This window comes from Chanodichthys erythropterus, chromosome 22 (assembly GCF_024489055.1).
Source record: "Chanodichthys erythropterus isolate Z2021 chromosome 22, ASM2448905v1, whole genome shotgun sequence".
NCBI lineage: Eukaryota > Metazoa > Chordata > Actinopteri > Cypriniformes > Xenocyprididae > Chanodichthys > Chanodichthys erythropterus.
Genome location: NC_090242.1, coordinates 32,878,256 through 32,900,174, shown reverse-complemented (window position 1 = coordinate 32,900,174; position 21,919 = coordinate 32,878,256). Strand labels below are relative to the sequence as shown.

Sequence of the window (21,919 nt, the reverse complement as noted above, 5' to 3'; positions counted from 1 at the left end):
GTGTGTGTATATATATATATATATATATATATATATATATATATATATATATATATATATATATATATATATATATATATATATATATATATATATATATATATATATATATATATATAATATATATATATATATATATATATAATATATATATATATATATATAATATATATCAATTTGTTTTAGTAATTTTATGTGCTTTTTTCAATTTTAGTTAAAATATTTGGGTTTAATTTAATTTATTTTTAGTAATTTTTTGTTTTAATAATTTTATGTGACTGTCAATTTTAGTTTTAAAAAATCATTTGGGTTTAATTTAATTTATACGGAAGAGGATTAGGGCCAAGCAATAATAAAAAAATGAAACCATCTCAAGATAAATATTGTAAAATTTCGAGAAAAAAGTAGAGATAAAATGTTGAGAATAAACTCATTAAATTATAAGAAAAAAGTCGTTAAATTACAAGAACAAATTTATTCTCAACATTTTATCTTGACTTTTTTCTCGAAATTTAATTACATTTTTCTCATAATTTAACAAATTTGTTATTGTAATTTAACAACTTTTTTCTCGTAATTTAATTACTTTATTCTCATAATTTAATGAGTTTATTCTCAACATTTTATCTTGACTTTTTTTTTTCGAAATTTAACGTCATTTTTCTCATAATTTAATGAATTTGTTCTCATAATTTAACAACTTTTTTCTCGTAATTTAACGACTTTATTCTCAACATTTTATCTTGACTTTTTTCTCGAAATTTAACGTCATTTTTCTCATAATTTAACGAATTTGTTCTCATAATTTAACGACTTTTTTCTCGTAATTTAACGAGTTTATTCTCAACATTTTATTTCGACTTTTTTCTCGAAATTTAACGACTTTTTTCTCGGAATTCAACAACTTTAATCTCAAGATGGCTTTATTTTTTTATTATTGCTTGGCCCTAATAATATTATTTTGTTATTTTTAACTTATTTTATTTCAGTTTTTTTAAATCTACATTTCTCATTTAATACTTTTATTTTATTTCAATGAATGAAAATGATTTTTAATAGTTTTAGTTAAAATCATAATATATGGACACAATGTTTTTTTAAATCTTTCAGTGCAACAAATATGACAATACAACGTACACATACTGTACAATTGAAATCAATTTCAACATTTCAGTATTGAGAACTGGATCATTAAAATTATCATAATGCAAAACATGAATGCTTCTGCATCCTGTACACCCCCGATTAATGGATTTTCTTATTTTTTTTCTTCGATTTTGGGGTGAAAAATGATCCGGACATGTCCTTGTAGTGGATGTTTTAATTATTATCATTACTATATTTATTGTTTTTAGATAATAAAGGCATAAACAACTCCATTCCAACAGCTTCCCAAAAACACACACAAAATGTGCCTTCCATCTGAAAACAATGTGATTTAAAATAACCTTTTACTTGGTTGTTTAAAAAGTGTTTTTAATAGTTTATTGTAATATTGTTTTGTTTAGGGCATTTTAAAGCCATATAAACTTGTAAAAATATTTTTTGTTTGTTTTGGAATAATTTACATAGTTCTTATTTACAAAATAAAACAATCTTGTAAAGTTGTTTCAATTCTCATTCGTATACTCTGATATTTTCACATGACTAACACTCAGATGTGCTGATTGTACCACAAGATGTAACTGAATCTTTCACTTGGCAACTGATACAAAGCATTTCTCATTCCAAAAGGCATCCATTCTCTGAGAAATGATGGATTATGGGTGTAAAACTGTGTAAGAGAAGGTGTACTTTATGGCAGTAATAGGTAGATGTCATGCTCAAGACAATTAAAGTTCCATCTGTTCATTTTCCAAAGGAAAACAAAGATTGTCCAGCCTTGTTCCTGGATCCCTGAATAGCCTCCATTTTGGCTCAGTTTCTAATCCAGATCAAAGAGAAACCAGCAGCCATACTGGATAATGTTTCTGAGCAGGCAATGCGTCTGAAATGGTAGCCATTTTGGATTAGAAGGTCACCATGTTGGATCCAACTCACCAGGCTGGATGTGTCGGATGGTTTTCTCACGTGTTGTTCACCACGTTGGGTGGGCGTAGCTGATGTTGTACTGCTTGGCCCAGTGCGCGAACACCTGTTTCTCAGTGATGAAGCGATGGTGTGATCCCCAGCGCCCCCTCTCGTTCTGCAGGTACGTTACACACTCGTCTGGACCTCTGGGTTTGTAATAGTGATAGGGCATTCGTTTGGGCTGAGGGCGTTTCCTGGAGGAAAAACAATTCAGGAAAATAGATTTTATTGATTTAGTATTCTTAGATTAACATTTATTATTGTTTTTGCCTTTATAGAGAGCAACAGTGCTGCCCACTTTATCATAAGCCATGAAGCAAACCAATCAGCTATGAGGTGAATCACATTACAAGCTTTGATTTTTTTGGAAAAAAATTTTTTGTAACTGATTACTTTCACGGCTCTCTGACTGGTGGAATTTTCTGTACAGCATCGTGGGTAATGTAGTTTTTTCACCACAGATTCTGCTGTTAAACACAATTATTTTACGTTACGTTTTATAATAAATATTTTCCCCAATGATACAATGAAATTTGCTCTTGCCCAACTCAACACTGGAGTGAAACTTTCATCTTACCCACAATGGTTTGGCGGCACCATCCCATAAACCTTGATGCTATCACACATCTCTATGGCAATCACCATGGTAAACCAGCCCGTGCTTAACCAGGACTGAGACTTTTTTCTGTGAAAACAGGAAACGACAATCAAAACAATGTTCAGCCAACGCAATAGAGAACAAATTAGGGTTGGGCGATATTATTATTTTAATGAATATTATACAATCAAGATATTTTTTTTTACCATGTTGTAATGTAGCAGGGTTATTATCATTAACTTAAATTAAAACTGTAAAAAAAAAAAAAGATTACTTGAAACATTACAACTGAAACTAGATGAAAAAAGTTGGCTTGAAAAAGCCGGTCCAGAAAGTTTGAAGCAATTTTAAAAGTTTTCAGTTTGAAAGTTTCAGTTTTAGTCTAGTAGTTTTGATAGACAGACAGATAGATAGATAGATAGATAGATAGATAGATAGATAGATAGATAGATAGATAGATAGATAGATAGATAGATAGATAGATAGATAGATAGATAGATAGATAGAGTGAGTCAGGGTAATCAAGGTGGCTGCTAGGTTGATATCATGTGGTTGCTAGGGTACTCTGAGTGGTTGCAAGGGTTTTATGTGGTTGCTAGGGTTTTTCTAAGCAAGTACTAAGGTACTTGGGGTGGTTGCTTGAGGTATTCTGGGTGGTTGCTAGAGTGTTGCTATGCGGTTGCTAGGGTACTCAGGGTGGTTGCTATGTGGTTGCTAGGGTACTCTGGGTGGTTGCTAAGTGTTGCTATGCAGTTTCTAAGGTATTCTGGGTGGCTGCTAGGGTACTCGGCCAGGGTTGCCAGGGTGATTTTTGTGGTTTCTAGGCGGTTGCCATGGTGTTCTGGGTGGTTGCTATGCAGTTGCTAGGTTGTTCTGGGTGGTTACTATGAGATAGCTAGCTAGCTAGCTAGCTAGCTAGCTAGATAGATAGATTGATAGATAGATAGAGTAAGTCATGGTAATCAAGGTGGTTGCTAGGTTGATGTTATGTGGTTGCTAGGTTACTCTGAGTGGTTGCAAGGGTTTTATGTGGTTGCTAGGGTTTTTCTATGCAGTTGCTAAGGTACTTGGGGTGGTTGCTAAGGTGTTGCTATGTGGTTGCTTGAGGTATTCTGGGTGGTTGCTAGGTTGTTCTGAGTGGTTACTATATAGATAGATAGATAGATAGACAGATATAGATAGATAGATAGATAGATAGATAGATAGATAGATAGATAGATAGATAGATAGATAGATAGATAGATAGATAGATAGATAGATAGATAGATAGACAGATATAGATAGATAGATAGATAGATAGATAGACAGATATAGATAGATAGATAGATAGATAGATAGATAGATAGATAGATAGATAGATAGATAGATAGATAGATAGATAGATAGATAGATAGATAGATAGACAGATATAGATAGATAGATAGATAGATAGATAGATAGATAGATAGATAGATAGATAGATAGATAGATAGATAGATAGATAGATAGATAGATAGATAGATAGATAGATAGAAAGAACTACAACTGAAATAAAATATATATAAAAATGATTTTATTTCAGGCAACATTTCTCAGTTTAGTCTATGAAGTACTAACATAACTAAAACTAAATAAACTAAAAACAAAAACTATATAGACATATTAAAATAATATAATGAGAACAAGAAAATGTAAAAATAAAATCCTTCCCATTTAACAGTGTGAAATGAATATTGTGGTAAATTTTGAAAACAAAATATATGGAAAATAGATAATATAATATTTAATATTTTACATAATATAAAATTTCTGTAACAGTTACATTAAAACACTGAAAAAAGCATGTTAAAGTGCAGTGCACATCTGGAAGTGAAGGTGTTCACCTGTCTCTGCCGGTCTCTTTCTGAAAGAGTGTGTCAAACTTCTGCATTTTGCTGGGCGAGATGACGAAGAAGGACAGGTTACTGTAGGTCATACTGACTCTCTGGATCAGCCGGTACAGAGTTCCCTTCGAGTCGCGTCCGATCTTTGACGACGGGCCCCAGAATATGATGGCGGAGATGTCCGAGCGATTGAGGAACTCTGCAGGTTTGCGGACGACCCGGAATATGCTGGAATGAGCCACGACGCGCACGCTGGTCCGGTTCCCCACGTCTGATGCGTACCCAGAGGTCGGAGCGTCGTTCATGCGGATGACGCACTCCGTACGGTCGATCTCGTCTCCGCCGTGAGTCCCCAACACATGACTAGAGCTGGTCACTAATGCACACTGATGGCAGTGCAGGTTCATGCTCTGAAACAACAATTCACCACACTGAACAACTCATTTATTTCAGCAAGAATTCTAGTGCATTTCTTTTTCATCCAGCAAAAAATAAATACATTTCAAAATATATAAAATGCTGATATAGATGTTAAAATATATTTTATACAAAAGTGTTATGATAAGTTTACTTATTTATATTTTCCCATATATGTTTTGTCCATTTTTATATATATTTTCAATGTAAATTTACTTACATATTTTTGGCGTTTTTTTTATATATATATTTTCAATGTAAATATATTTATATTGTCCAATATGTATATTTACATATATATAAAATCCATTTTGCATTCACCCAAAATGTATTTTAAGATTTAAAAATATATAAAAATGCAATTAAAATTCCATCCAGCAAATATATATATATATATATATATATATATATATATATATATGAATACATTTTGGTTTGACTGCATATATATATATATATATATATATATATATATATATATATATATATATATATATATATATATATATATATATATATATATATATATATATATATATATATATATATATATATATATGTATATATATATATATATATATATACACACATAAATATATAGTCAAAAATAATTCAGACATTTTTGATATTTTTGATATCTTATATCTTTGACATATTTTATACATATATATATATATATATATATATATATATATATATATATATATATATATATATATATATATATATTCATTGTATTTTAACATTAGAAAATATAAAACATGCTAATATAGGTGGTCAAATATATTTATATAAAAATTTATATTCCCTTATATTCCCTCATGTATTTTCTTAAATTTTTCATATATTTTCGATGTAAATATTTATATTGTCTAAAATATTTGAAAACAAAAATACATTTTTCATTCATCCAAAATGTATCTTAAGATATATACAAAAATGCTACAAAAAGTCCATCCAACAAAAATATATATATATTTCAAAATATACAAAAATGTTAATAAAGCTGTTAAAATATATTTATATAAAATGTTTTAATTAGTTTACTTGCTTTAATTTACTTACATATTTTTGGCGTTTTTTTTATATATATATTTTCAATGTAAATATATTTATATTGTCCAAAATATATTTTATGTATTTAATATAAAATATATATATTTGTGTTCACCCAAATTTATTTTAAGATTAGAAATGTATTTTCTTATCTTTTCGCAGCATATTTTGGCACTTGAAGATTTAATTTTTTTTATGATTTCAGTTCTTCTACTTCATAAATACAATGTAACTTGCTGTTTCTCAATTTTCTAGCAATTTCTGAATGAAAATTCTTGCTACACCAATTTCTTTTTCAGCGTACATATATTTTAGCCTGAAAAACACAATTTTATGCCACATAAACAGGAATTTCACACCTTGTTGCCGTAAACAGGAAGATATCCCTCCTTCCCAGCCCATTTCTTGAGGTTGGTGTTTTTGACCGTGTGATGAAACTCACTGACTTTAAAGGAGCTGTAAATATCAGCTGAGCTGTTCGAGCTGTAGAGGATGAGGAGGGTCATGATGAGGAAGATCGTCCCATAAATCACCATCCGCTGCCCCTGCTGCCATTGCTGAATAAAACACAGACACATACAAACTCGACATTATTATAGAATTATCCATATGTTTATGTATGCATGTAAAGTTCTTTGAACTCCAACTATACCATTAAATGTTTCATAATGACTTCACGTCACCCTGAGTGGTTTCTACCACGACCACCTAACACTATCTTGCGGGACTCTCAAGTCTCACGCATTCACTGTGAGACATGCATTTCAGCCAGTTCACACGCTCACACGCCACACCTTGATAAGATTTGTGCAAGCTGTTCCTATCGCGGCGCTGAGAAAACATCATCCTGCACCAACATAAATTTTGATTATAAATTTATATTACAAATGTTGCATGTTGTGGCTATAGTTTTTATGTGTGTATGCTGCTATTACCTGTAATTATATCCTTATTGTAACAAATGCTATAAATATATTACAAGACAATTTTCATAAGGCCAAGTACAGGTTAGAATCAAGATAATGGGCCCTATAATACACCCGGCGCAATGCGACGCAAGGCGCAGCGCAAGTATGTTTGCTAGTTTGCGTTCGGCACCGTTTGCGTTTTCCCGTTCAGCGCCACGTCCTTAAATTAGTAAATGCATTTGCGCCAGTTAGTGCGCCCATGGGCGTGCTGGTCTAAGAGAGGTGTGTTCAAGCGCATTGCTGGCGCATTGCTATTTTAAGGAGCTAAAAATAGACTGCGCCATAGACCAACTCAAACCTGGTCTAAAGTCAATGGCGCAATATTTTTTTGTTAGAGCGCGTTGGTAGAAACTGCGCCTCTGGGCGCGTCCACAGTGCGCGTTGACTTTGCTTATTACACACAGGGATGCGCATCACACAAACATGCCAAATATTAAAAACAAAAGGATTACAGTGTAAAAGAATATTATTGTGTAGGCTACATAAATATAAAAATGTAATTATGAATAGTCATTGCGTGTATTAGAATTAGGCTACCTATTTTCAATTCAGCCTATCAGCCTACTTATAATGATGAACGAAACTGGCTAATTAATTGAACAATCTTGCCAATAAACACACATATATATTAACTGACTGATCACGCGGAGCTGTTTGCAAGCCTGCATTTGCTTCGTGCACGAGCAGATCGGTTTCTTCGCTTGAAAAGTGTTCAGCTTTTCTGCCAACAAATTCCGCCATGTAAATAGCAATCCGCCATGGCGCGAGTGCATTTCGCTCTTAAAGGGAATGGGAGATGACACTCTGATTGGTTTATTGAACGTTACGCCCATTACTCATCAAGAGAATAGGGACAACCCATTTAAAAAATGCGGCCCGGTACACGGACCGCTTTTCCGTCGTTAAAATAGCAAAAGTGGATTTGGACACGCTCTGAGTGCACCTGCGCCGTGCGCTTTACACTTTGTGTTTAAATCGTTGAAATAGGGCCCTAGAGCTTTAAAGTCTGAACCTTCTTGAATTATTGACTAAACAATTGTGTAAAATGTGTTCTGCTAATAATGACAGATATTAGGGAAAAACCTAGCAGATGACAGAAAATTAACATTTTCAATATAAGTTTAACAGTTTATGTAATATTCTTTAAGTAAAATTCTGTCAAATTGATAAGATTTTAGATGCTATAATAGAAGCAGTTATGTTATTAAAGGGATAGCTCACCCAAAAATGAAAATTTGATGTTTATCTGCTTACCCCCAGTGCATCCAAGATGTAGAGGACTTCTTTTCTTCAGTCGAACGCAAATTATGATTTTTAACTGCAACCGCTGCCGTCTGTCAGTCAAATAATAGCAGTGATTGGGAACTTGAACAATAAGAGTCGAAAAAACTTCCATAGACAAATCCAAATGAAACCCTGCGGCTCGTGACGACACATTGATGTCCTAAGACACGAAACGATCGGTTTGTGCGAGAAACCGAACAGTATTTATATAATTTTTTACCTCTAATACACCACTATGTCCAACTTCGTTCAGCTTCCGGCTAGTGAGGTCTGATCGCGCTCTGACAACGGAAGTGATGTCTGGCGCTCATTGAAGTATATGGGCGAGACATCACTTCCGTCTTCAGAACGCGTTTTTTGACCTCACTAACAGGAAGCTGAATGAAGTTGGACATAGTGGTGTATTAGAGGTAAAAACCGATCGTTTCGTGTCTTAGGACATTAATGTGTCGTCACGAGCCGCAGGTTTTAATTTTGATTTGTCTAAGCAAGTTTTATTTACTGTTATAGTTGAAGTTCCCATCTACTGCTATTATTTGACTGACAGACGGCAGCGGTTGCAGTTAAAAATCATAATTTGCGTTCGACTGAAGAAAAAAAGTAACCTACATCTTGGATGCACTGGGGGTAAGCAGATAAACATCAAATTTTCATTTTTGGGTGAACTATCCCTTTAACCAACTTTGCATGTGGATGAAACCACAAAAGACCATTTTGCGCACAAATGAATCTCATGAGGGAGCATGTCCTGTGACCCCAAATCCACACCCAACCCTTTCATTTTTTTAGCATTCTGGTTTTATGGTTCCTGAACGAAATCACTTCTGCTAGCAAAAGCTTGAGAGAATTGGGCCGAGGGGCCGCTGCTGCAAATATTTGAGTGGCTCCTTCCCTAACAGATGTAATCTCACTCCAAACTGTTGATGAAACTCGAGAGCCCTGATCTTGGTCACAATGAGCCACTTCTCTTCAGTGCACCACAGCTGGCTCTTCGCCCTGCTTATGCACTCCCTCGGCCCGCTCTGCTTGCGACTTTGCAATAAAGCGGTTCTGATGATGCACGAAATTCCTTTAAGACAAGTCATTTCACTCGGCGGTAGACTTATGCTGATATTCGGTAATAAGATATATCACAATAATGAATATACACAATATTGTTACTGTGGGCACCTCAAAATACAGTGCATAATTATTTATTACGAATTATTAAAATTTTTATATTACATTTTAAGAATACTTTACCTATCAGCCGTATAAAATCCACAACACCGCTGTATGTGGCGTCAAAGAGACACGCACACTATGTAAACAAACCCAACGTGCATGAAAAGCACATGGCAGAACGAGTGAAGATGCGCTGAATGAAAGTGCACGTTCACTCTCTGACAGCAGAGGGCGCTGATGGAACAGCAGAAGTGCAGCGGTTACCCCGGAAACCCCGTTAACAAAGCTGCGGTACTACTGAACAGTATTTAAAATGCTTCAAACAGCCATTCTTTTTTTTGTTTTTGTTTTTTGTATTCGCAATGTTTTTCATCACAGCACCAAATACTTAATACTTAAAGACTTAATAGGTTATTTATTTTCAAACTTAAACATTTTTATATTTTAATCTGGACAACAACATGCTAATGTTCTGATTATTAAATAAATAAAATTTGTTATTGTTCAGTAACACTTGATGACTTAAGGCTTCGTTAGTTAACATGTTAATTTATTATTACCAAACTGACAATGAAAAATACTTTTTATTATAGCATTTATTAATCTTAGTTAATGTTAATTTCTAGTTAATGTTTATTAACATTACTAAAATCAAAAGTTGTAATTATTACTTAATGGACCTAAAACTAACAATGATCAGTTATAATTTTTAACTAATATTAACAACAATAAAAAATACCTTCTGTAACAAATGTAGCTATTGCTCATTCTTAATCCTGGTTAATGCATTAACTAACGTTAAATAACGAGACCTTATATAGTGTTACCTGTTGTTCTTTATAATTCTTTTGGACTTTAATCTGTTTGAAACATTTTACTTTATCATTTTTTGTGTACTGCGTTATTGTATTTAAATGTTCAGAGTTCTTTTTGTAATAAGAAAAAGAGTTCTTAAACCTGTTATACTATGAGAACGCTTTTTTTGCAACTTATTTCAATATCGTGATAAAAGCTTAAGCAATTATCGCAACATGAAAATTTGTTACCGTCACATGCCTACTCGGCAGCCATCTTTGAAATGCCTCTCGGGCATTCAAGTTCAGCTCCTATCTCTGACTGTCTCTGACGGCCGCTGCAGTGATGCGATGACTTTACCAATCAGCGATTGGCTTTTATTTAGAAGGCGGGACTTATTTCACCATATTGCCTGTTGCACTTTTTCCCATTCCAAACAATACGAGTGACGCGTCTTGTGTTATTCAGTAGTCTTTTGGTTGAGTTCCAGTCTGGTTTGTTTATATCGTGCTTCCTTTCTGCAAATGAGTTCAGGGCAGTATTTTGTTGTTGTGATTGTGAAAAATGTCACCATTGTAGGTCTGAATCGAGAATTGCAATAGGAACTCACATCAGTGTTCAGGGAAAAAACTGGACGGTTTAATGCAATTTTGTGTCATTGAGCTAGCTTCTGATTTGGCTGTGAGATTCGCCGATTTTGGGTGCTTAAGATGTGTTTGATTCTACTGTCCAGTTGGCATTTTCACCTCAAAATGGCTGCCGTGCTACTGAAGCGCCACCTAGTGGCTGTTAACCAAAAAGCATCAGAGTGTCGCTTAATTGGTATGAGGGGTAAAGCAGCACAGTTTATCATATTAGATACATTTGAGTGTGTTAAAAATGATGTCATAACATTACTCTGAGAGTTCGCTCTGTGGCTGCTGTGAAACACTGTTGCACAATGCATTAAGCTAGATCGATTTTAGCTATTAATTTTAGCTAATGCATTAAGCTAAATCCATATTAAATGCTGGATGGCTTGTGCTGATAAATGGCAATTAATTTTACTGTATGATGGAGAAAATGCCGCATTAATGTTACTAAAAGTAAAGCTGCATCTGATTATGCTATGTTTGCTACAAAATAGTGTTTTTCTCTGAGGCATGGTTAAAAAAAAAATAAAAAAAAAAAGATTTAAACAATAAGACTAAACGTGTTGAGCTATATAACAATTAGCTTTCTGTCTATAAATATATCAAAACAGTTGTTCCCTTGTCTTTTAAAACATGTAAATATTAAAGCGTCTTTGGTGTTTCCATGGTTTCTACAAAATAAAACCAGAAACTGAGGGTAATGCGGGCATGACGCAATTAACAGGCGACTCCTCACATGTCCCGGAGCCTTGGTTAAAATTGCAATTTTCTCACAATTTACAAATAGAAGTAAACATTTGAGATATTGTAAGTACTCAAGTGAACAAAATATATAACACTGGCCTAGTGGTTTTGGGATATTTTACTGCAGAAATTTTACATATTGCACCTTTAACTTCTTAATTATATTTTTATAGAAATCATATCAGATTGAAAATGCAATGTTTTTCTTGATTATAATCAATCATTTAATCAGTTATATTTTAATCATTTATTGTTTTATGTTTTTATGATTTTATAGCAAATGTACACTGTTTCTTTCATGAAAAGCCTTTTAAGGGTTACAGTGTGTTTTTCTAAGTCTGCTGCAGCTGCATATGCACACAGTGTCTTAAGTTTCCATTGGCATATGTAAATACAAGGGTGATAAAGTACATATATTTTTAAAAGGCCAGAAGTAGATGTGTGCATGGGTCAAAAAGTAAACATTATAGGTCTTTGTTTTCACAGATGTATCTGATTTCCACGAAAAGGGGAACCAATACCTTATTTGTCAATCTCATGTCTAGTAACACTGTCAGACTCTACTTTGGACCTGCAAAATGCTGTCACTCATACAAGTGTATTATTTCTGATTCGCTTTAATAGCTCTTTAACAGTGGTTTACTGGTGTTGGTTACTAGCTTTAAGGTATAAGAAGGTGTCTTTTCTCTTGTATGTCTTAGTCTCGTTTTGACATCTTCTCAGTCACGAGAAGTCTTGCTCTTTGCACCAACGAGATCTCGTCAAACTTTATTCTTCATAAGCAAGATCATTTCACTCAGACTTATAGATTATACTTAGATTTTTGATTAAGATTATATTTAGATCTTACTAACATTTTCTTTGATAATACTTGTATTTTGGACTTTTTCAGAGATATTGGAAGGTGATTGATAACTCTTTTGTATTATTCTGTCATGATCAATTTCATTTATTAAATTTACATTTTTATAATTCCAAATTAATTTATCATTTATTTTCTGATTATATTTTGACAAGCAATAAAAATCAATTTAATCATCTGACCTTGGATCTCCTAATTGCATCAGTTAAATGTTGAAATAAATGCAAAAAATACAGTGTATCGTGTCTGTCAGCTGAATGTGAGCCACCAATTCTCCTCCTTGGCCATAAGGGAAAGTGAATATTTAAAAAGACATTAACCAGATCAACATTGTCAATGGAATTCTACAAAACTTAAGTGAAAACACCAGATGATCATGCAATGGGATAAAATATTTTCTCTTCCCTGCAAACGAAAGAATGAAGAAATGAAGAATGTGGATATTTAACCAAGTCCAGAAAAAAAAAAAAAAAAAAGCAGCATCTGTATTAATTTCCGCAGCGGCTATTTGCACGATGTTTAAATAGCAATTACATGCTATGTACACTAAGTAAAAATTGAGTATTTTCTTAGCGATAGTCAAACAGATATCGTCTTGTTTCAAAAGGTTGCTTTTCTCTGCCCTCAATCATAAAATAAGTGTTATCTCCGGTCCCTGGAATTGCTGGCTTCGGCAGAGAATACCATTTAGACAATTTCTATTAAATGGAATATGATACATTTTACACAGATTTCATTCAAGCCATAATTTAGACATAAATTACAGATTTAAATGCATTCCAAACATGAAATACTTTCATTCAACCATTCAAAAGTTATCACATTTACATGAATTGTGGGTATTCTAAGGTGGAAAAAAAGTACATTTCAATAATGTACTTAAAGGGTTAGTTCACCCAAAAATGAAAATGATGTCATTAATGACTCACCCTCATGTCGTTCCAAACCCGTAAGACCTCCGTTCATCTTCGGAACACAGTTTAAGATATTTTAGATTCAGTCCGAGAGCTTTCTGTCCCTCCATTGAAAATGTATGTACGGTATACTGTCCATGTCCAGAAAGGTAATAAAAACATCATCAAAGTAGTCCATGTGACATCAGTGGGTTAGTCAGAATTTGTTGAAGCATCGAAAATACATTTTGGTCCAAAAATAACAAAAACTACGACTTTATTCAGCATTTTTATTACCTTTCTGGACATGGATAGTATACCGTACATACATTTTCAATGGAGGGACAGAAAGCTCTCGGACTAAATCTAAAATATCTTCATTTGTGTTCCGAAGATGAACGGAGGTCTTAAGGGTTTGGAACGACATGAGAGTGAGTCATTAATGACATTTTTGGGTGAACTAACACTTTAAAGTGCTCTATTTGCACGTACTAATTTTGTACTTAATATACTACAAATTCTCCTTTAGTACTTCTTAAGATCATCTTAAGAACATCTAATTGTACTCAACTGTGCTATTTTGAGGCAGCATGAAATATGAACTAAAATGTGATTTTAATATACTATCTCTATTTAAAAAAATATATTTAGTTACCACTTGTAGTACACTATGGGTTCAAATGTACTATAAGTGATATCTAAATACATTTGTTAAATATAGAGATAGTATATTAGAAGCACATTTTAGTTCATATTTCATGCTGTCTCAAAATAGCACAGTTGAGTACACTTAGATGCTCTTAAGATGATCTTAAGAAGTACTAAAGAAGAATTTTTAGTATATTAAGTACAAAATTAGTGCGTGCAAATAGAGCACTTGAAGTACATTATAGAAGTGTACTTTTTTTTTTTACCTGGGAAAGCATAACTGGTTACAGGTAGTATGTGTGGACACAATATAAAATTGATGCAGTTGAAAGATGTTTGATAAGTCCATTTCAAATAGTTTGGAACAATTCCATGCAGTTTTAGTTGTGGAAACTTTGTTTTTGTTGTTTTTTCTGTAAAGTTAGGTCACTCAGAGGCCTGCATTGTTTCTTTCTCTTTTGATCTGGAGATCAAACACTCTTTATCTTCTGGTGACCCTTTGGTTGCTACAAATAGCTTAAGTTTGTCATCTCTCCTTCAGTCAGGAAGCATGGGTGCCATAAAAGGGTTATTCTGTAGACAGACTGGAGCCGAAAATTAGGTTCTCTGAGCTTGGGTTTCTGGAATTATGTTTTGAAAGAATCATCTGAATGATTCATCCCGCTGCGCAATGTGACGTCGGAGTGACGTCTTTTTCATGTCATTTTTGGACGTCCAAATTCGGTCCATTGAAGGGGTTGTTTTGTAACGCGTTTTTCGATGTCTTCCTCACGTCTAATGTTAACGTCCGTGGGACCTCCGTGTAAGGGCTATTTATAGTCCAAATGAGGTCGTTTGCGGACGTCTTCTCAACATCAAATTTAGACTTATTTTGGACGTCGTTTAACTGTGGTCCCATGTTTCCAGAGGGTGGAGGACATGTTTTCTATGCCAGTTAATTTTCCTGTAGCTTTGTTTGGCTCAACTTCTAGTTTCAACAGGAAATGCATTACATCTTTGTATGCATCTCTCTTCCTGTTGAAACTAGCTGTTGAGCCAAACAAAGCTTGAGGAAAATTAACTGGCATAGAAAACATGTCTTCCACCCTCTGGAAACACGGGACTACATACAACACTACACTTATACAAATACAAATAAATCACAATTTAATATCACCATTTTCATTTTTATTCAAAAATAAATGCAGCGATGCCAGCGATGCAGGCTGAAAAGCTGTGCCGTCATTTTGCATTCGCGCGAAATGCCTGTTGTGTTGCCTCGGCCAATCAGAGTGGCGTTTACTGGTTGGGTTATGATGATGTGCTGCCTCGACCAATCAGAGTGATGTTGACTGGTTTTTGTCTCTTTGGTTGAAGTCCGAAGCCCTCGCCTGTCCTTTAGCTGCTGTTGGTTCTTTTTAAATTAGAAATAAGGAGGATAGGCCTAATATATGCTACCATGAAATTATTTTCTGAACTATAATTTCCCAGAAATTGCATTTCCAAATAAATAAACAGATACATGCAAAAATACATGTATGCATAAAGAAATAACTTGATTAGGCTACTTTAAATAAACCAGTTAAAGAAAAACAGGAAAATGTAAAAAAAAAAAAAAAAAAAACATGGCCTGAATAAATAAATAGGCATTTACATAATAAATCGTGTTTGTTTCTAAATAATCTGTGTGTGAAGAGTTCAGATCTGAAATTCTTCTAGAATGATCATTTTTATAAAGCTTGTTTAGTTAAGTACTTTCACTTAATTTGCATTGCCATTTAAGTGAAATTATTGAACTTAAATATACAAGCTTGATAAAAATGATCATTCTAGAAGAAAATTTCAGATGGCACTTAGGGTGCGTTCACACTTGTAGTTCGGTTCGTTTGGTTAATTTGGTCCGGACCAAAAAAGAAAAAAAAACATTTAGTCCTGGTCCGGTTAGCGTTCAGATTGGCAATTTTTTCACCGAACCAGAAGATACCTAACCTTCAGGCATAGGGATACATTCACAACGTGATTGGTCGGATTTTATGACGTATTGCCTATTTTGAGATGGAACTTAACAAAAATCCCAAACAGTGCTGTTTTCTGAGGTAAATGCGTTCGTTGTGTGTGCGTAACGGTGCGTAGCCTGCATGTGATGGTATTTTGGCCAGCTGGGAACTCGTGAAGAGCTTATAACATGAGTAAAGTAGTCAAAACACCGGCGAGAATCCATCCATCACACACACAAACGATCTGCTGTGTGGAGACGCGCGTCTGATGCCTGTCATGGGCAAACTCGCGACTATGACGAGAAAAAACGGATTCTGTCCATTTTAGGTTCTCGTCTTTCTGTTTTTGATTCGGTTACATGTCTTTGCTCCGTGTTGTGATCATATATATTTCGAACCGCACCAGAGTTCGTTCGGAAGCGGAGCGAGACCCATCTTTTCAGTGGTCTCGGTCCGCTTGTTTGGTGCGCACCAGGGTTCGGATGGCAGCGTTCACATATGTTCAAATGAACCGCACTAACCGAGCAATCGCACCAGGGTTCGTTTTAATCGAACCAAACATGACAAGTGTGAACGCACCCTGAGAGGCTTTTGCATCTGAACTCTTCATGTATTAATCATGTTGATAGGCCCTATAAAACAAATATTACATATTAATCATGTAAATTTCCTGCACCAGTTATAGACGTCCAAAAAAATGACCCAGTTCAAGGTCAAATGTTGAATGTCCAAGTTGGGTCATGGTTGGACGTCCAAATAGTGGACCTAGTTTGGACGTCAAATAGACATGATCTGCACATCTATCCGACGTCCAATGTTTAGTGGGATTTGTCTGTTTCATCCACGGTTCCTACAAAGCGTACCCCCTTCTCTACTCAGTATATGTTCTCTGCTTGTAAGCTCCAAAAGAGAGCTCTAAGAGCCCCAGTTTTTATATTCACTTTTGACGCACATTATCTCTTGTGGAAGAAATTTTGAGTTTCTGAATAATTTCCATATGATTCTACTTATATGCTTATGGTTACATGATTTTGTTTTTGTCAGAAGTGCATAAGTATGCATTCTTTGGGTGACAAGTGGAAAACACTGAAGTGGTAAACATGTTCCTGATATGGTAAAAGGACAGAGGCGTCAGCCTTGGTGGTTAGAGATGTAAAAGTGAGGGGAAGCTTTCAAGCTTGTGTTTCTGAATGACTGTCTGACCTTTCTTGCAAAAAAACAACAAAAAAAACAATTTTGAACGAGTTTGTCTCTTATGCAGTAAGAGTTAGTTTTGCGTTTGCAACAACACTCTTCATTTACGCACATGTTGCTTCTACACTGCACTCTAAAAAATAAAACATTGGTTCAACAAAAAAAAATATGTTAACATTTTTCAATAGAATTTTTAACTTAAGCCAATTGGGAGAATTACATTAATTCAAAGCAATATTTTGAGTTGATCCAACATAATGTTTTAAGTAAGGGGAAGACGTTTTTTTGCCACAATAAAAACACATTTCTAAGTAACATGACCTTAAAAATTGTCAACATGAATGCAACTATTTAAGTTGATCCAACATAATGTTTTAAGTAAGGTGAAGACGCTTTTTGGACACAATAAAACGCATTTTACCAAGCACCGCTTGTCACCATGATGGTAAATCTCCCACATTAACAGAAACTCTTCTAAATTAGCATAACAAAACACTAATTACTGCGAAATCTCCCTTACCATTAATCTTGTGCAAAAAAACATTATATAACACTTAATTTTAGCATTTACTCTCCCTTTCAAGTGCCATGGGCAAAGCATGATGGGAAATATAAATCCCAGCCCAGTTTCACTTAAGTTCATCTAAATTAAAAGAAGTGTTCATACAACTCAAAACAATGAAACACGTTTACACGTCATCAGATTGTATTTTACATTAACAGAACTTAAAATTAAATACATTTTTGATTAACTAAAACAGTCATGATAGTATATTGAATCAATAGGCATAATTTGTGTGTCATCCAAGCTCAATAAAATAACAATTACAAGGAAAAAGTCTAACAGCATTTCAGAACTTGATTTTTTTATTTCACAACAATATATATATTTAAGTAATGACTAAAGGTCCCCTGAATTAGTTTTTAGAGTGTGTATTTGTCAAAACTTTTTTTCTTATGTCAAATCAACTTAATCAATGTGGTTCAGATAACATAATATTTTGAGTTTCTGCTGATCGCCTTCATTTTTAATTCCAATGAACTCAAAATTTTAAGGCAAGTTAACTTAAGTTAAACCAACAATTCTTTTTTACGGTGTACTTGCGTTAACACATCACCTGCATGCATTGATTGCTATGTTACTTGCGTCTATCACCTTATTTACTTGCATCAATGCATTTAAATCACGTTTGCATCAATGGCTTTAGCAATACACACATTTTTTATTGCACGTTTTATCTGATTTTTACCTTGCTAGACATTTATTTCCTGTCCTGTCCCCAAATAATGCAAAGTATGTCATCTTCACCGGATGTGGTATTGAGTGCACAGCATGTGTGTGTGTGTGATTACAGTATATCACCTTATGTAAACTTCAAGGCAGCTATAGATTTTCCAAGATCAACAATTTTCTGCTTTTTTGTTATATCTTTCCTCATGATTTAAATCTTTATCAAATTGTTTTCTCTTGACAATGCAATTAACCAGTATTCCCTTCCCCTCACTAAAATCACTATATCTCTAAACTTTTAAGGGTTTTTCTACTCACTTTATCTACAGGCCTCATTCTCCTGTTTCCCTTCTATTAGGTTTCAGTTATCATGCCTAGAGAGAGAGAGAGAGAGAGAGAGAGAAACGTGAAATCATAAAAATCAGTTTTCTGTGCCCTGACATGTTATACACCACCAAGCCTGTGTGTAAACAAATGCCAATTCAATTCAAAAGTATGTATAGAAATAACATGCACTGCTAATGCAGAGGTATTTTCATCCCATAATACAAACAGAGAAAGACACAAGCCATGATGATTTAATCTGACAGGAGACTCACTCATTAAATTACATTAACTGTTAATTTAAATATGCATAAGACTATAATAGAATAAGAGCAAAAATCTAATTTTGGTCTGAATATTATTATGCAATAATATTTTAAAATATGTCATACCTCCAAGGTCCTCTATAAACCCGTAATAACAATTTAGCAGAAATAAACACTACAGTATTATTATCAAGATGATGCATTGATGAAAGCCGTGTGTTTCCACCGCACGAGCCCCTGTATAATCTGATTTGACCACCAGGATAAAGCGTCTGATCTGCAGAGTAAACCGATTCACGGCTCGACACACCTGTGCGCTTACAGAGAATCAATCATGATGTTTGAACGCGATTCTTACCGATGCGTCAGGGGTTTATTCTGGATGTTGTTGTATCCGCGCAGCATCATCATCATCATTATCATTCCTACCGCTGGCTCAGACTCATCTCCGCCGAAGGAGCATGTGCGCATGCGCCGCACACCCGAGCCAGAACCCTCAAACGTCAGCATCAAATCGACCAATGAAAATGCTCTTGTGTGAAACCATAGACTGAAACAGATGAGAAACAGGCGCGTAAATGCGTTTTCTACTGTGTATTCCCATATTATGTGAGAAATATATTCTATTTATAATAGGATCAATGACGTGACGGGTCATTTTATTGTCCAAAGGCCTTAATGATAATAAAAAAAAAACAAAGATATGTCATCCAAAGTATGTGATGTAGTGCAACTAGATCTCTTTTATTGAATCCAAAAGGTTTAAATTATATTTTGCTACATATAAAGGTATTTTAAAGATTCTGAAGTGTCAAAAGGTCATTCGGTTTAACCATCCAAAGGCCAATACAGCCATTTCATTTGTGATCTTAAAATGTAATAAATGTATGTTTTTTTATTCTGCCATGATTTTATAACAAACGGTATTAAAATTATGTGTAGAAGTCGTTGCTTTGTTATGAAAAAGAATGTCCAGAAAAATTAATTTCATTGATGTCATTCAGAGTAACCGATATAAAGGATCAAGTCATGCGGACAATATCATGTGACAGGATGTGACATCATTCAGACACCTGCAAAGGACCACAACATGGTCATGAAGCAAAGTAACTAACTCTCCTGTTTTCACTTGATCACACGCATGTCCTGAAACATCAGGTCATTCGGTGCAACTGCTATAAAACATGGAAAATGTTGTATTATTTTAAAAACTTGTACTTAATATAAAATGTTTGATTGACCTTTTGCTAGATAGCTAGATATCAGCCTGTTAGCATTGTTTGAAAATATCGTCATTCGGTAAAACCGAAATTTTGGTGAAACTGAATTTTTGGTGAAATCTTGTAAAAAATAACAAAAGCAGTTTTCACTGATTATAAAAAAACACATAATTTCATTGTTAACACTTAATAAAACTTCAAAATTAATTATATCTCCATTATGGTTTTTTTTACACTTTTAAAAAACATATCAATGACCCATTATATTGATGCACCGATACTAAATTTCTCCACAGAAACTGATTATTCAGAGTGATATCTGCTGATACTGATAGTTTGGGGGCTCTGCCTTTTATACCTTCTTTTAAATTAATGATAATTTCATTATAATTAATCATTATATTTTGTAAGAAATGCAAATAAAAACTTTATTCTCTCCATTTCATAAACACATTACTCAAATTAATATTAACACACGTTAACTAAATTCTGAAGGTTGAATTAATATTTTGTTTTTAATTCGTATAATTACTATTAATATTGAACATCACCCAATAGTGTGAAAATTTGCTTTTATCGTCCGATGCCGATTATTGTCCGATGTATCTGTGCAGCACTAATATTATAGATATAATACATTAATTTATTAATATTTTTATATATTTTTAAACTATTAATGTCTTGAACAATTAAAATATATAAGGCAATACAAACCAGATACACATTAGATCACAACACTGCTTAGTTTAATAACTGCAAATGTAAATGTCAGATATATATCAAGACAAGCCTTAACTTTAGCCTGATTCCTCACAGAATGACTTCAGCTGAATCACATATAGACAGCTGAAACTACTGTGTGCTAAAATCTCTTAAATTTAAAAACACTTTTTGAAAACAAATTGATTATTTTAAGTCATTTTAGATGTTAAGCACAACTCATATTAGCTAAGCATTAAATACAGAGTACAGTATTAAAAAAAATATGACAAAACTAAAAAAAAAAAAAAAAAAATACAGTAAACTCAATATCATCTTATGATATTAATTCATAATATGACCTTGTTATATAATAATTTACAAATCATACAGTTAAATTCTCTGGGGTTAATACATGAAATAGATAAACATTGATAAGACAAGCACTAAGGACAGTCTTCAGAGAACGAATGCAGTACTGAAATACTGAAAATAGTACCATATGATCCGCAGTCACATTTTGCACCTTTCAACTTTGACTAAATACAAAAATAAACTTATATAATCATAAAAGCATGGTAGCCTTTTCTTTCAGCTTTACAGAAAATCCTCAAATAAAAAATTAGATAAACAAAGGGTTGTGATCGTGGCAAATAATAAAATAGTGGAAATGACTTGCAGACAGTATTTATGCACACAGAGATGAACCTATCTGTACATACAGTCGCCATAACAGCTGATGTTCAGGAAAAATCAACATTTTAGTGGCTGTAAAAACACACACACTTGTATGTGTGGTTTATGGGGACAGTCCATAGGCATAATGCTTTTTCTGAACAAACTGTATATTCTATTCCTTTACACTAACCAAACCCCTAAAACTTGTTTTCGCCTTGAAATAAAAATGAAAAAGGTAATTGCGACTTTTTATCTCACAGTTATGACTTTTCTTCTCAGAATTGTGATATAAAGTCACAATGGTAAGTTATAAAGTCAGAATTGTGAGATATAAATTC

At 33.6% G+C, this 21,919-nt stretch overlaps 1 protein-coding gene across 3 annotated transcripts; it reads right to left on the bottom strand.

The window, feature by feature from the left end:
- Positions 1 to 187: 187 nt before the first annotated feature.
- Positions 188 to 19,447, bottom strand: st6galnac6 (ST6 (alpha-N-acetyl-neuraminyl-2,3-beta-galactosyl-1,3)-N-acetylgalactosaminide alpha-2,6-sialyltransferase 6). Of its 3 annotated transcripts, XM_067375953.1 has the most exons (7): positions 19,343 to 19,447; positions 18,713 to 18,768; positions 6,363 to 6,560; positions 4,531 to 4,940; positions 2,648 to 2,755; positions 2,464 to 2,537; positions 2,059 to 2,264 (listed from the first exon to the last, which is right to left on the bottom strand). In XM_067375953.1, the coding sequence occupies exons 2-7, from the start codon at positions 18,728 to 18,730 to the stop codon at positions 2,197 to 2,199; spliced, it is 876 nt and encodes a 291-aa protein (XP_067232054.1). In that variant the 5' UTR covers positions 18,731 to 18,768; positions 19,343 to 19,447; the 3' UTR covers positions 2,059 to 2,196. The 3 variants fall into 3 exon arrangements, with proteins under 3 accessions (XP_067232052.1, XP_067232053.1, XP_067232054.1); XM_067375951.1 differs by lacking the exon at positions 2,464 to 2,537 and having other exon boundaries at positions 188 to 2,264; XM_067375952.1 differs by lacking the exons at positions 2,464 to 2,537; positions 19,343 to 19,447 and adding an exon at positions 19,111 to 19,194 and having other exon boundaries at positions 188 to 2,264.
- Between the last annotated feature and the right edge of the window lie 2,472 nt (positions 19,448 to 21,919).